The sequence below is a fragment of the Ictalurus punctatus genome, chromosome 5 (assembly GCF_001660625.3).
Source record: "Ictalurus punctatus breed USDA103 chromosome 5, Coco_2.0, whole genome shotgun sequence".
Lineage (NCBI taxonomy): Eukaryota > Metazoa > Chordata > Actinopteri > Siluriformes > Ictaluridae > Ictalurus > Ictalurus punctatus.
Window position 1 is genome coordinate 8,394,818 of NC_030420.2, and position 15,000 is coordinate 8,409,817.

At 41.0% G+C, this 15,000-nt stretch overlaps 1 protein-coding gene across 1 annotated transcript in view; it reads left to right on the plus strand.

Moving 5' to 3' along the window:
* The window catches only part of plxnd1 (plexin D1), a 113,879-nt gene that overhangs the window by 67,996 nt on the left and 30,883 nt on the right, over positions 1 to 15,000 (plus strand). Inside the window, exons 15-21 of the mRNA XM_017467847.3 lie at positions 1,335 to 1,474; positions 2,558 to 2,731; positions 2,817 to 2,901; positions 3,939 to 4,205; positions 9,535 to 9,684; positions 12,494 to 12,608; positions 12,987 to 13,094. Coding sequence (XP_017323336.1) covers positions 1,335 to 1,474; positions 2,558 to 2,731; positions 2,817 to 2,901; positions 3,939 to 4,205; positions 9,535 to 9,684; positions 12,494 to 12,608; positions 12,987 to 13,094 — 1,039 coding nt within the window. The remainder of the gene's footprint in view (positions 1 to 1,334; positions 1,475 to 2,557; positions 2,732 to 2,816; positions 2,902 to 3,938; positions 4,206 to 9,534; positions 9,685 to 12,493; positions 12,609 to 12,986; positions 13,095 to 15,000) is intronic.

Below are 15,000 nucleotides of genomic sequence, written 5' to 3' on the forward strand. Positions count from 1 at the left end.
AATCTCTTATCCTATCATTTACTTAAAGGATTATTCCACTGTTTTTGCCAATCTTCCAGGATTTTATCCACCATATGCGTAGGGTAAGTGTGATTACTACAGACAACCACCAAACCACCGCTGAGCAGATATAATTTGGGTGGTGGATCATTCTCAGCACAGCAGTGATGCTGACATCGTAGTAGCAGCATTACTGGATTTATGAAACACCTCAGTATCACTGACAGTGAAACACCACCCTGATAATATCTGCTCAGCGGTGGTCTTTTGATGCTCCCTGTTCACTGATGTACAAAGTACAGAGCTAATAACCTGTCCTTATGAACTTATGGGCTTCAGTCAGTATACTGAAGCTCTAGTAGATTTCCCCTCTTTTCTCAGCTTTCTCCCACAGACAGCTCTCTGATCTTCATCTTGGTTTATCCTTTTTAACAAAACAATAAATGCAGTCTTCCCAGGCAAAACCTAGGGCTCATAGACATTCACAGCTATTAATTCTTCAAACAAACGTTTGCACAGGACACACACACACACCTGGGTGACAATAAACACCTACTGTATTGGTCACATGTTCCAATATTTTTTTAGTATGTTCCAGTATTTTAATACTTGGAAAACTGTGGGTTCAAAATGAAAGGCGCCACGTTCTATGTTGTTTAACGCATCTAGATGTAACGATAAGGAAATGAAAGCTGAAATTCTGCTTTCTTCTTTTCAACTCAAACCAAACGTCTTCAACATGTAGCGAAAACGATAGAGTCGGCCTTGTCGTTCCAATACTTTTAGATGGAACTGTGTAGTATGAGTACCTACAGTAATATAATGAGTGTGTAATTCAAGGGAAATTTTATTACGTAAGTATTCTTGAGCAAGCTGTCACTACAGAAACGACAGCACGTTAGAACGAGCACCTTTTGATCAATTAGTTTCAGCTGAGAATGCACCCGAATGAATAGCTTTTCATTAATTAAGTCAATATCAGAGGGTTAGGCATGAAACAACCACAAGAAGTAATACTGTCAGGAGCATCCACGTGTTACTGTTCGAAACATATGGCATCACAACAGCTTAAAAATGAAAGCAAATGGTGTGAACAGAATGTTTGGCTAGAATTCAAGGATTTCTCAGACGGTACTGATGGAACCGAATAGAAATACATTATGCGGAAGGAACAGGCAATGTGTCTTAAAACAAATGCAAATACAGATACAAATCTGTATCTTTTTCTTGTTTTGTTTTGTTTTGTTTTTTTCATGGCGTCTGGTTGCAACTAAAGCTGTGCATGATGCAACAAAAAAATAGATTCACGTTGTATTTGTATTTACACCCTACAGGAGCCCAGGCTAAGTGATTTGAACCCCATACGTGGCCCTATAGCCGGAGGAACCCGACTCACCATCAGAGGTGCATCACTCGAGGCTGGGTCTACTGTTAAAGTCAAGATTAACTCCACTCAGGACTGTAAAATCAACAGGTGAGCATGCGTTTGTTAGTGCTAGTGAGAAAGAAGCGAGTTATAAAGTATAAAAAAATAGTGTTGTATCATATCATATTATTTGTGGGGGGGGGGGGGGGGGGGGCACACGGTGGCTTAGTGGTTAGTATATTTGCCTCGCACATCCAGGGTCGGGGGTTTGAATCCATTCTCCTCTACCTTCTGTATGCGGAGTTTGCATGTTCTCCCTGTGCCTTGGGGGTTTCCTCTGTGTACTGTGGTTTCCTCCCCCAGTCCAGTGATTGTGCCCTGCGATGGGCTGGCCCCTTTTTCCATGGAGCCCCCTACCTGGGATAGGCTCCAGGTTCAACGTGAACCTGTATAGAAAAGTCCAGAAAATGGATATGATGTGAGATTTAAACAGCATGCAGTTGTTTGCAACATTGCATTTAAACACATAAACACTGAGCGAAAATAAAGATATCATATATATCTTATGCATATCTCTCTTATATATCTTTATATGCAATGAGAGAACATCACAGTTTTTTTGTTGTTGTGCGCAAATATAAATGTTATGATGAGAGATTATAGGATTTATAAGACTATAGTTGCATTAAGTAAGGACTTCACTAGCTAACGAAGGTTTAAAGATTTAAAGGTAGCACAATACAAAATACAGGATACTGTATGTTCTGGGAAGATGTTGTACTCCGGGCATGGTTGTGTCTTTACATCAGTGATCGAGTCAGCGATCGAGTCTTGGATTTGTTTTTACGAGAGATACCCAAGATTTTAACATGGACTTGGAATTATTATTATTAATATTATTATTATTATTAAACGTTTTGCTTTATTAACAGAGTAAATAAACATTCGGTTCATCATCAAATCATCACTCAAACTGTGCTACAGCATCCTATTAAAATTCTTTAACATAGCCGGCCCTCTTGGTAAATATGGTGGCGTTCAGGGATCGATAGGTGGGTGTGAGACAGATGTGCGTTTCGCTTTGGCGCTCATGAACACGGACTGCAATACCTCCATACTAGTTCCAGCTCTATTGAGCTGTCAGTACGACTTCGTCAGCCGTACTGACTGCATTCCCCTTTTGTTTCGCAGGCTGTCCGATGACATCATCGAGTGCGTGATGCCGCCCGCCGTGCCCGACCTCGCCGAGAATGTGACGGTGTGTGTGGAGTACGACGAGAGGCCGTGCGAGAGACTTAGCAGCGTGTTCTACTATGAAAAGAACCCCGTCATCAGCATTGTAAAACCTAACAAGAGCTACCTTAGGTGAGATACACACACATGGCACGTTAAAACAGTCTTCTAATCAGCTACCTCCAGTGACTCCAGTGTGCGTGCATGTGTTTTCCAGTGGTGGGCGTAAAATCTCTGTGATTGGTCAAAGCTTTGATCTGGTTCAGACAGCTAAAATGCATATGGTGGGAATCGGCCAATCAGTAAGTACCTTTCTGTTTGTGTTGATCGTTGTACAGCATGATAGAGCTCTGTTAAATCCTCAGCTCTGATTGGTCAGAAGGTGTTCATTGATTTTCTATAACAGCATAGTGCTGACTAGTGCTGTTCTAATACGTTATCTTTTCCAACAGCTAATTCACAGGGAATTGTATATGGCTGCCCTAAAAGCGTGCTGTTATTTAACTAATAAACATATGTGCTGTAGTTGATAGAGTGAGGATTTCCGTGAGCAGTATTTTGTAATAGGGAAGAATTGTTACTTTAAGTTTTCTGACATGGGAAAGTCTTTAGTACAGAGGAATTCGGTAACATGACAAGCTACAGTTGTGGTCAAAGTACTCACACTCCTTGCAGAATCTGCAAAATGTTTTTTTTTTTAAATAAGAGGGATCATAAAAAATATCATTTTATGTTTTATTTAGTACTGCCCTGAATCATTTATTTCACATAACAGATGTTTACATCTAGTCCACAAGACACAATACTAACCGAATTCACACAAACGAACCAGTTCAAAAGTTTACATACGCTTTATTCTTAATACTGTGTGTCGTAACCTGGATGATCAGCGACTGTGTTTATGTTTTGTTATAGTTGTGAGTCATGAGTCCCTTGTTTCTCCTGAGCAGTTAAACTGTCCACTGTTCTTCAGAAAAATCCTCCAGGTCCTGCAAATTCTTTGCTTTTGTAGCATCTTCTGCATATTTGACCCTCTTCCAATGTTTCCCACTGAGGACAACTGACGGATTCATACACAACTATTACAAAAGGTGCGAGCATTCACTGATGCTCAAGAAGGCAACACGAAACGTTAAGAGCCAGGGGGGTGTAAACTTTTGAACAGGATGCTTGGTGTATTGCTATTCGGTGTATTGTTAACAGAATGAATAATTGTTATTATTGATTCTGTTATAGGAAGGTAAAGAACTTGAGGGAGGTAACTTACTGTTACTGTTCATACTGTATATGAATTATTCCAGTGATCCCATGTGACCCGAGCATGCTTTCTGATTGGCAGGATTGCAAGATTGCATCGCCCAATCTCATATTATGCCACTCACCGCCAGCCAGCCAGTCGCAGCAGGCCATGGCTCAGTTCGAACTGAATGGGATTTTGTACAGACGAAATGGCCACGCCTCGTCTGAGCTGGACTTGGATGAGGAGGAGGAGCCTAATGCAGGTTACTTCCAGTTCGAGTATGTGGAAGACCCTCAGTTTTACACGGCTAACAAAGAGAAACTCATCAAGCATCATCCCGGGGAACCTCTTACACTCATCATCAATGTGAGTGCATGTAGGGGATGTATATATAAGATGCAAATACCCTCACTGTCCACTTTATTAGGAACACCTGCTCATTCCTGCTCAAGGATGCTGAGGCTACAATGGGCACATACTCACTGAAACTGTCAGCTTGAAACACTCTGACCAGTCACGTTTGTACCTCATTCGGATGGTTATCCTAAAGTGCTTAACCTGTATCTGCATGATTTTCCGCACTGAGCGGCTGCTACATGATTTGGTGATTAGATAATTGCATGAATGAGAGGTGTGCAGGTGTTCCTAATAAAGTGGCTGGTGAGTATACTTGTGTGTAGGATGTATTGTACATTTTATATATATACATATATATATAAACAATTGTTTACTCATACACACACACACACATTTTGTGGGTCATTCTGCAGAATTAGCTAATTACTAAGAACAATGCATGCGCATGTGTGCACATTATCCAAATCCATAATGGTGTGACTTTTTTTTTGTTTTTTGCCCTATTACAACACAAGTGCTAAATGAGGCCGTAAGTGATGACACTGGGGTGTGGATGTGGCAGACATGTTCTTGGTAAAATGTCAGATTTCAAATGTCACACCCTCTGCTGTGGCACTCGAAAATAGCAACTGGGTAAGAACGAGGGGGAGAAATTGGTTCATGCTGGTGTTAAACCACTACGTTCCATGAAAATAGAGCCCTATAAATTAACACACACTCACACACACACACACACACACACACACACACTCACACACATCAAAGAGTTGGATTATGGCAGACACCAGCAACCCAGCTCTATATGACCTCTGCTGTTCAGCTGACACAAGGCATTGTGTGTGTGTGTGTGTGTGTGTGTGTGTGTGTGTGTGTGTGTGTGTGTGCAGTTCACATGTGTTCCTCGTGGCTGTAATCACATCATAAAAGTATGCTGCGCAATCAGAGATGAAACTGCTTACACACACGTGTTTGCACACACGCATCAGGAAGTCGCACAGACGTGCGAAACCTGTGGGCTCGGATACATCGGGAATCTTGTGGAGGCCTGACAGGAAGTGCCATGCCAGGTCTAGGGGTGTTTATTTCCTGCAGAAGAATAGGGGGATGAGGACGTGAGGGAGGAAGGGAGGGAGGGAGGGAAGGAGGATGGCACGTCTGAGGTGTAAGCCAGAAAGCTTTTGGCCGATTGGGAGTGTGTGTGTGTGTGTGTGTGTCTGTGTGTGTGTGTGTGTGTGTGTGTGTGTGTGTGTGTGTGTGTGTGTGTGTGTGTTTCTGCATGTATGTGGACAGAATGCTTGCATACAGTGAAACTAACTGATATATTCATGTGGCCGGGCTTTACCAAGCACAATACTTGTGGATAGAAATGGAAAGTTTTGATTTTGATCATGATTGTGTGTGTGTGTCTGTGTGAGAGTGTGTATGTGTGTGTCTGTGTGAGTGTGTGTTTGTGTTGGTGGGGGCGGGGGGAGGAGGGGGGGGGTGTACTTGTTTACTTGGTTCCAGTTTTGATTTTGCTGGAATGTCATTTAATGTGTTCCTGTTTTGATGCGCACATAGCTGATGGTAATGCGTGTGTGAATGTAAATACGTGTGTGTGTGTGTGTGTGTGTGTGTGTGTGTGTGTGTGTGTGTGCACATCTTGCCCATATGTGTCTAATGCTAGGTCAATAGGGTTAGAAATAAAGGAATGTATTGTAATTATAAGCATTTTGTCGACAGAACTGGTGTGACAGAGTGTGTGTGTGTGTGTGTGTGTGTGTGTGTGTGTGTGTGTGTGTGTGTGTGTGTGTGTGTGTGAGGAAGTGTTTGTTGATGGGTGGTCAGAGGAAAGGGACGCAGCCCCTAGAGTTTAATCAGAGATTCCAGAAATCTCTTCCTTTGTAAACACCGTCCCCTCCTCATGCTCTGCCTCACACACACACACACACACACACACACACACACACACACACACACACACACACACACACACACACACTCAGCTTGTGGAGATGATAGGACACCTGCTGTACACACCCACAAACACGTCCTATGAATTTGTCCAAACATTTTTATCATCGCTTGGCCATGTAAGCAGTGACAGTAGTCATTTAATCCATGTGTAGAAATAAACAAAGTGCATGCTTTATGTACAAATATGCACGATCTCGAATTCTTTGTGAAGCGTTTCTCACAAATTAGGAGCAATTCACATTTAAACTCATCACACGAAACTGTTCCTGGGACTTCCTGCTTACTGCAAAGTGCACGAGTTACTAATCGCCGCTGTGAAATAGCGGAAATGGCTGACCGTAGAGCCGTATAAAAGCTCAGGACTACGGGGCATTAATACAGCTGATACGTCACTGATCCTCAATAGAGATCACGCATTTCTTGGTTTAGAACTGATATCACTCACTACTTTTTTTTGTTGTTGTATTTTTTTTTGTTGTTGAGAAATTGACCAAGGAACTGCTGTAGAAGAGTGTGGTAGATATCTTAATTATTGATATAATGCTAAGAGTGGTTCCACTACTCCAGAAGTGGTGGGGCAAAAATATTTCCTGAGAGAAGAGGTACATCTGTCATTTGTCTATAAAAAGCATACAGACTAACCATGAATTCTGCTTTTAGCGCTACATGGAGCCAGGGTCTGCTGATTATAATACAATAACAGGCCACAACACACCCGTTAATGACCATCAGAGTAGGTGTTTTGCTTTGTTTTGTTTTTCCAACCCCATACGCTTCCTTTTGCATTTTACTTCTCAGGCAGCTAATAACAGCCAAAAAAAAAAAAAAAAGAGTTCACAGAGTTAGCTAGTGCTAATTCATGCTCGCTAGCGCTAAGACATGTTCGCAGTTTGCAACAGGCTGTTCGTCACTGTAGTGTTCCTCTAAACGTTTTTCCAGCAAGCCTTACCGACTTTATTTGAAGAATGTCATTTGAGGAACCGATTCAGAATGCCGAATATGTGCGTTTGTTACTTTAAAAGATTGCAGTTAACAGTTAGCGATGCCGATTCAACACACGATTATTAAGCGCCAGTGAGTGCCAAAGTGTGGTTAAGCCTTTATCCGCTTTAGGAGAAATGTTTTTCATCCGCGTCAGAATTGTCTGTTATTGCCTGAAGTGCCGGGTCACCACCCCAGCAGTTTGGAAAGTGCCAGGTCGAATGCCAGCTCGCCCCCGTTGCCCTGATAGCACTGATGCCACATTTGCACTGCAGTATGGATATCATATTAGCGTGCAAAACACACAGTGCATCCTCCTAAAGCTAAACGAAAAGCAGCAATTTGAACAGCTGGTTAAATAATTAGTCATGGCGATGTGTCTGTTCTTCTGCCAGGAGCAACCCTTACATCACTTCTGGGTGAAAATGAAACATGCTCGATGCGTAATTGCGTCACTGGCGAGTTTTGAACGAGACAGCATTTCTGTGCAGACTTAACCCTGTCGTTCATTTTCATCCCCTGTCTTACTCGTAATATTCTGTACATATGATTAACCAGTTGTCCATGACAGATTTGTTCCTTCTCACTTAAGCAAGTGTTTGAGCATCATTTTAGAATCACAGCTTAAGTTTACAACGTCGTTGCTCCCTTTTTTCTTATGTAGATGCACTGAGTTGCAGCGCTTCTGGTATTCGACTCTGTTCCTGAACCGCATTGCACCAGAGAAACAAAGTTCTACAATTTCTTATGCAGTCATAATGAAAACTATGCAAATAAACTACTACATAGTCCATGTAACGGTGAGCCATAGTAAAAACTATTGCTTATTGTGTTGAATTTTATTTAAAAAAGAATTTTTTTGAGGAATTTGATGTATAGGTTTTCAGTCGGGTCATAAGTATTTGGACAGCGAGACAATTTTTATAATTTTGCCTCTACACCACCACAATGGATTTGAAATGATTCAATCAAGATGTGATTGAAGTGTAGACTTTCTGCTTTAAGTGAAGGGGTTTTAAAAAAAATATTGCATTAACTGTTTAGGAATTACAGTATTTTTTATTTTTTTTTACAGAGTCCGTCCATTTTTACAGGCTCAGTGTTTCACAGTACAGATGGATAATGACACACAAAACATAAAGCAAAAAGTAAACCAAGAGCTTTTTCAGGCAAAGAAATGAAATGTTCTTAAATATCCGATGACTTCATCCCAAATTGAGCATGCTTTTCACTTAGTGAAGACAAACCTGAAGGCAGAACGACCCACACACAAGCAAGAACTGAAGGCGGCTGCGGTAAAGGCCTGGCAAAGCATCTCGAGCGAAGAAACTCAGCATTTGGTGATGTTCATGGTTTCCAGATTTCAGGCAGTCACTGGGTGCTAAGGATTTGCATCCAAGTATTAAAAATAATCTTAATATTTATGATTATGTTAGTTTGTCTTTTTCAAAATTAATTTTGAGCTGGTGAGAATGGAGTGATTCTGAAAAAAAAATTATATATATATATATATATGGCTGTAATTCCTACAAGGTTAATGCAATATTTTTATAAACTCCTGGAATTAAAGCAAAAAGTCTACACTTCAATCACATCTTGATTGCTTCATTTCAAACCCATTGTGGTGGTGTACAGAGGCAAAACTACAAAATTTATGTCTCTGTCCAAATACGTATGGACCTGACTGTATATGCTATGGCCAGGGTTGCCAGATAAGTAGAATAAATAAATAATTCTCTTACTTAAATGCTCAGGTATTATTAGACATTTTTCATATTAAAGAATATCTACAAGCGCATAAAAATAAACAAATAAATAAATAAACATACGGGAATTTCAAAAGTGGTTAATTCAGTATGAAATCTGCACACCTGGCAACAACATGCATGGCTTCTATGCCAGTTTAGTACAAGGCAGGCACACACAACATAGTACATCTGGCTTTTGTCTTGTTTTACTGTAACTAAATAATGCTGAGTCTTTTCCTAACCTCATCTTCAATGTTCAACATGAATATACTTAAAAGTTGGTTTTATGCAGGAAAACAAATTAAAATAAATCTGGACCGGCCAAATAATCACCTCAGCGACATATTGTTCCGAGAAAAAGATCTACATGCTCGTATGCATATATACATATACGTATAACAAACAAGCAATTAAATGAAATATTTATTCATTTGACAAGACTTTTTTATTATAAGCAACTTACAGTATATCTACTCAGATACTTCCATTGTATTCATGCTAAATGCATAACACTGGAATACGTTAATGAATATAGAATATACTATAGAAGATGGTGAAATTTCTAGAAGTATTTGCTAGCTATGATTCGTTGTTATCCCCATTAGTGTTTCTTGTTGAATGACTCCTGGTCTTTTTTCTTTTTGTTCCAACAGAAAGGGCCGAACGAGTTGGACCTGACTCGGGACGAGTATTCGGTCACAGTTGGCTCTGAGCGCTGTGAGATCAGCTTCGACAACAAACAGATGTTCCACTGCACCGTCAACAGAACGCTGAGCTACAGTGGTGGAGAGCTGTCTGTCACCGTGAGTTCGGCTTCATTACCCGCAAGCCTTCCCTCCAACCACATCACCAAGCCGCTTCCTCGCTCAAAAAACGCCATCTGCTCGTCCTGCTGATGAGCGTTTTCTTACACCAGAATCTGCACAATTTCTCTTGATGAATAACATTACCCAGCACAATTTCGTTTGATTAACCGGTCATAATGGTAAAAGAAGCGAGATTTTATTCGTCCCCCCCCCAAAAAAAATTCACTATGAGAACGTGATTTCAGAAAAGCCACTTAGAAGCGCAATGATAGGCTTGTTTGTCGTAAATAATCCAAATGCATCAGTAATCAGATTGCATCAGTCATGTGAAAAATGGATTTTGCAGTCGTCTCTCTTTTTATTTTTCGGCCAGAAAAAATGAAAGAAAGAGCTAGACGTGATCCATCCAGCTCATTACGGCGAGATGAAGAAAGTAACGAACCCGCATCGAGCTGATAAAAAAAAGTTAATCTTGAGTGGCTCACAGTCACACAAACACATAGCGGTATCAGCATGTCCCATCATGTCCTAGTGACACGGAGGACAGCACACACCCATCCCAATGCTCAAGCCTCTCTCCCGTATCAGTCCTGTCACTACTGTTTTGACTCAGAAGATAATTTCAGCAGCAAAATAAGAGCTAATCAAGGCCTTGCACGATATCAAACACTTTCTAAATATGTGTGTGTGTGTGTGTGTGTGTGTGAGAGAGAGAGAGAGAGAGAGAGAGAGAGAGAGAGCATGCCTTTCCTTTGTTTAGTCTTCTTAGACCAAGAAAAACAGCTATCTTTAACCTTGCTCACTCTGTCGCCTACTAATGACCCTCCGACCACTGATACAGTCACTGACGTGGGGAGAGAGGAGAAAGGAATTCCACCGGTGTCTGCTCGCTCCTCGGACATGCATTCACCAGAGCAAACAAGGCCCTAGGTCAGAGGTCATAGGTCAAGAGAAAGCTCATAAAACAGACAGTATGTTTTCGCGGGAACGCTCGACTCGGCACTCATCTGTAAACACACATGCTCGGGATTGTGGGAAAGTCCGGGGGGTTCTAATTGACTCTGACTCATTGCTAGAGTGGATTGTGGAAGATGAATGCGTGTTTTGTTTCATGTTGGTTGTGTAATGTTTTATATTATTAGGATTCGTTTTTTCTTAGTTACGTACGGTATAAATGTCTGTGAGAAAGTGTGGGAGAGTGTATTACAGTAAACCTGTTGGCTAAGAATCCTTGGAAACACCAGTTTTGGTTGTTGTTGTTTTTTTTTCCTTTTTCTGGCCTCTCTTTAGAGAATAATAAAGCGTCATTGAAAAAGAAAGTTGAAATGCAATGGCTTCAGGGAAGATAGTTTAGGAAGAGACATGAAACACATGAGCATTAGTCATTATTGCACCCGGATAGGAATTATAGAAAAGCAGAAATAAAACTGCTTACACTCAGTAATCCCAGCATCACATTACTCTGTGTGTGTATGTTGACAATCATAATGCCACACAGTTTTCTTTTGAATCACTAGTTAATAGGGCAGTGTGTCACATGCTGGGGAATTTTCTGGATTTACCACAAGCAATTAATCTTGCAACATAATTGTAATGTTATATAATCTTGCAAAATACAGTAGCGACCCCAACTATGTATATAAATGAATGAATTGTAGTAAGACTTAAGCATGCCTTGAGCCTAATCTCACATTTACATCTACTCTATCTACATCTACACTGTATGTGCAATTGCCAACAACAATCCCGACAACCTGAAAATCAGTTAAGTCAATAAACCATTAACATGCGCATAAAAAAAAAATTAAATAAAAAAAAAACATGAATTAAAAACTGTCCCACTCTAACAGTTAGGATGACACGGACATGAGACCCAGTGTCATGAAGCTGTTTTGATGGAGCAGCACTGCAAACAGAGTGAAAACTGCTTAACGAGTGAAAATGTCTTGAATATGTTCCTATGTATCTATCATTTTCTGGTGTAAGATTACATTTTACAAACCAAAAACAACCGCAATTCCAAAAAAACGTTGGGACGCTGTGTAAAATGTAAATACAAACAGAATACAAGGATTTGCAAGTCTCATACACACGTATGCTGTGATGGATTTGCACGCTGTCCAGGGTGTACCCCGCCTTGTGCCCGATGCTTCCTGGGATAGGCTCCAGGTTTCCCCGTGACCCTGAAGAAAGGATAAGCGGTATAGAAGATGGATGGATGGATGGATGGATACACACATATGTTAGTCACAGTAGAAATAGAAAACATATTAAATGTTTCAACTGAGGAAATGTACCATTTTAAGGGGAAAAAGTTCACCAATCTGCGAAAAACCGCGCCTACAATTTGTGGAACAGTTTCGGAATAACGTAAAATTGCGAGGACTATGAATATCTCATCATCTACAGTACATAATATCATCAAAAGATTCCGAGAATCGGGAAAAATCTCTGCGCGTGGACATTTAATTTTAAAGTTTGTAACTTTCCATCTTGTGAGTGTCTTCAGACAAAGGACTTTGTGCTTTCTGTTGTTTTTTTGTGTCTCAATAACGTCAACAGAGAAAAACAGAGAGGTTATACAGTAGCTCCTATAATGTAAAATGAAAACAGGAACCTGTTTCATGGATGTTCTACAATTTGAACTTAAATAAACGGTTAAAAAGTGAGACCTCCATCGCCCCGACACAGGTTATTTTCTTATAACAGCACACCCTGTCATGTTTTATTCATGACTTGATAATTCCTTCGGGGTCATAATTAATGAATCTCTTTCTCCCGCCCTCTCTGTCTGTCTGTCTCTCAGGTGCGTGCCGGTAATTTCGAGAAAGTGATCGCTGTGGTTCAGATGGGTGGCAGTGAACTAGCTATCATAGTCACTGTTGTGGTGTGCTGTGTGCTTCTGCTGCTATGTACAGTGGGTAAGTGTGTGTGTGTGTGTGTGTGTGAATTAGCATGTATTAGTGCGTGTGCATGTGATGTGATGGACAGTCTGTCGTCATGGAGACAGATGCGCCAGATGTGGGAGAGATAAAAGGGAGGTAGTAGGGTCAAAATTCCTCTCAGCAGTTCAGACACACAAAAAATATACACACAGAGTAGGACACACAAAGCCTGCAGTGTTCTCTGTAGTATCTTTAATCTCGGAGACTCAGAGAGTAAAAGTCAGCGGACTGAATGTGTGTGACTGATTAGGAATCTTTTACTGACACAGCTGATGGACGCAATAATAAAAGAATTGATTTTTCTTCCTGTGTGTTTGTGTGTGTGTGTGTGTGTGTGTGTGTGTGTGTGTCTAGCTCTGGTGGTGTATTGTACCAAGAGCCGAAGGGCAGAGCGATACTGGCAGAAGACTCTCTTACAGATGGAAGAAATGGAGTCACAGATCAGAGAGGAGATACGCAAAGGTAACTCGCTCACACACTCTCACACACACACACACACACACACACACACACACACACACACACACACACACACACACACTCACTCACACTCACAGGTGTAGAAGCAGGCTCCTGAATGAGTCTTAAAAGGGTGGAAATCTCATTTGGGGCTTTTCTGCGTTTACAAGAGAGATGAGTGGACGTGGATGTACGGTACAGTACGTGTGTAACCGAGTCCATCAGAAGACCTTGTACTCGTAAGTGGAGAGAAACAAAAAGGCACAGAGAAAGCCTTCCTCTGTGTGTGTTTTAGTGTTCTAAGTGGGTAGACTGTTTAAGTATCAACATTTTAGTGTGCTTTGACAGATTTATAGCCCTCAGAGACAAAGAGTGAGTGGAGACGCCAAGGCCACGAGATGGACAGAGTGGAGTCAAGGCCAAACTGTGAGCTAGCTGCGTGTGTGTGTGTGTATGGGGTATGTACGTGAAGTATATGTATGAATAAAGAGACCGACTTATTCCAAACGATTTATTCTTTTGGCAGGAGCTTTTACCCAAAGCAACTTCCAAGTGAGGCGGAATTCAGTCCAAGAGTCTAGACATTTGAGGAGCGATACAAGTGCTGCAAAAAAAAAAAAAAAAAAGTTTCTACCAACAGAAACAAGTGCAAGATAGTTGCAGGAAAGAACAGCGAGAGCAGCAACTAGCAACACAGTAGCTGAATTTAGTGATAGTACACATCTAGGCTACAAAGATAGCGAAGTAGAGAGATCGAGTTTGTAAGTAATGATACGCATAGTCCAATAACTATATGAACAAGCAGAAAATATGTGGCATTGACAAATATTCCAATTTGATGTGCTGTATATTATGACGTAAATAACTGTGATATCGGCTGAAACGACACGACTTAACATCAAGCACGCCACCACGAGGTTTCTTTTTTATTTTGGTGGGGCGGAACAGCACTAATAACGGCATCGCCTCAAACAAAATGAAGTCGAGAGGATAACACACTTAACTTGTGCTATAGACTACTATCTAATGAATTTTTAGAGTAACCCTTTATTATGCAGTTGAGGGATCGACAACATACGTCCAGACATTATTCACTCCATAATCCCCTTTCCGTCTCGTCATTTTTGAAATACAATGCATCTTACGATAGAAACGCATCTGTACATCATAGATACACTGTCTGCGTTTACCCTTTGCATTTGCTTGAGGAAATTTATTCCATTTATTAGATCTGTTAGATTAGACAGACTCTCTACAACTATCCTTTCGACTGCTCCTGCCATGAGAACAGGGCAGCGTGATTCCTTCCCCAATGGGCCTCTATTAGTGTTTGTTCCAGTTCCCATTTTGGACCATTAGGTGGTCGGGACTCTGTGGAACCAAGTGGGGAAGTAAGCGTCCAGCCCCATGATTTTGAAAGGTGAAGCAAATTGGTGTAACCACGTCTTATGTCTATCAAATAGCATCATTAAAAATAAAATAAAAAACAGTAGGTCACTCAAAAGAGGGAATTAGTATTTTAGTGGAATATGAAATGTATTGGGTTGTGAAGCTCCATGGTGGGGCTCTGCTGCACCTGCCTCTATGGACGAGGTGCCACTGGTTTCTCCTAACTTTGCAACAGAGCCTCAGAGCACCGAGTATTGGTCAATATTATGATCATATAGTACTACAACAGTATTATATCAAAAACAGACAATGAGATCGGTGTATTCCTATTGAATAGGCAATCAAATGGCCAAAAACAACACATCTACACAGACTTAGTCAAAGCAACAAAGGTCATGTACTGTAGGACCCCCGATATTTGAAAGGGATAGGTTCCAAACCCCCTAGCGGATGCCTGAAACCGCAGATAGTAGCGAACAGAGTTGGTCTTATAACCAAGATGGCTACTAAGTGACTAATG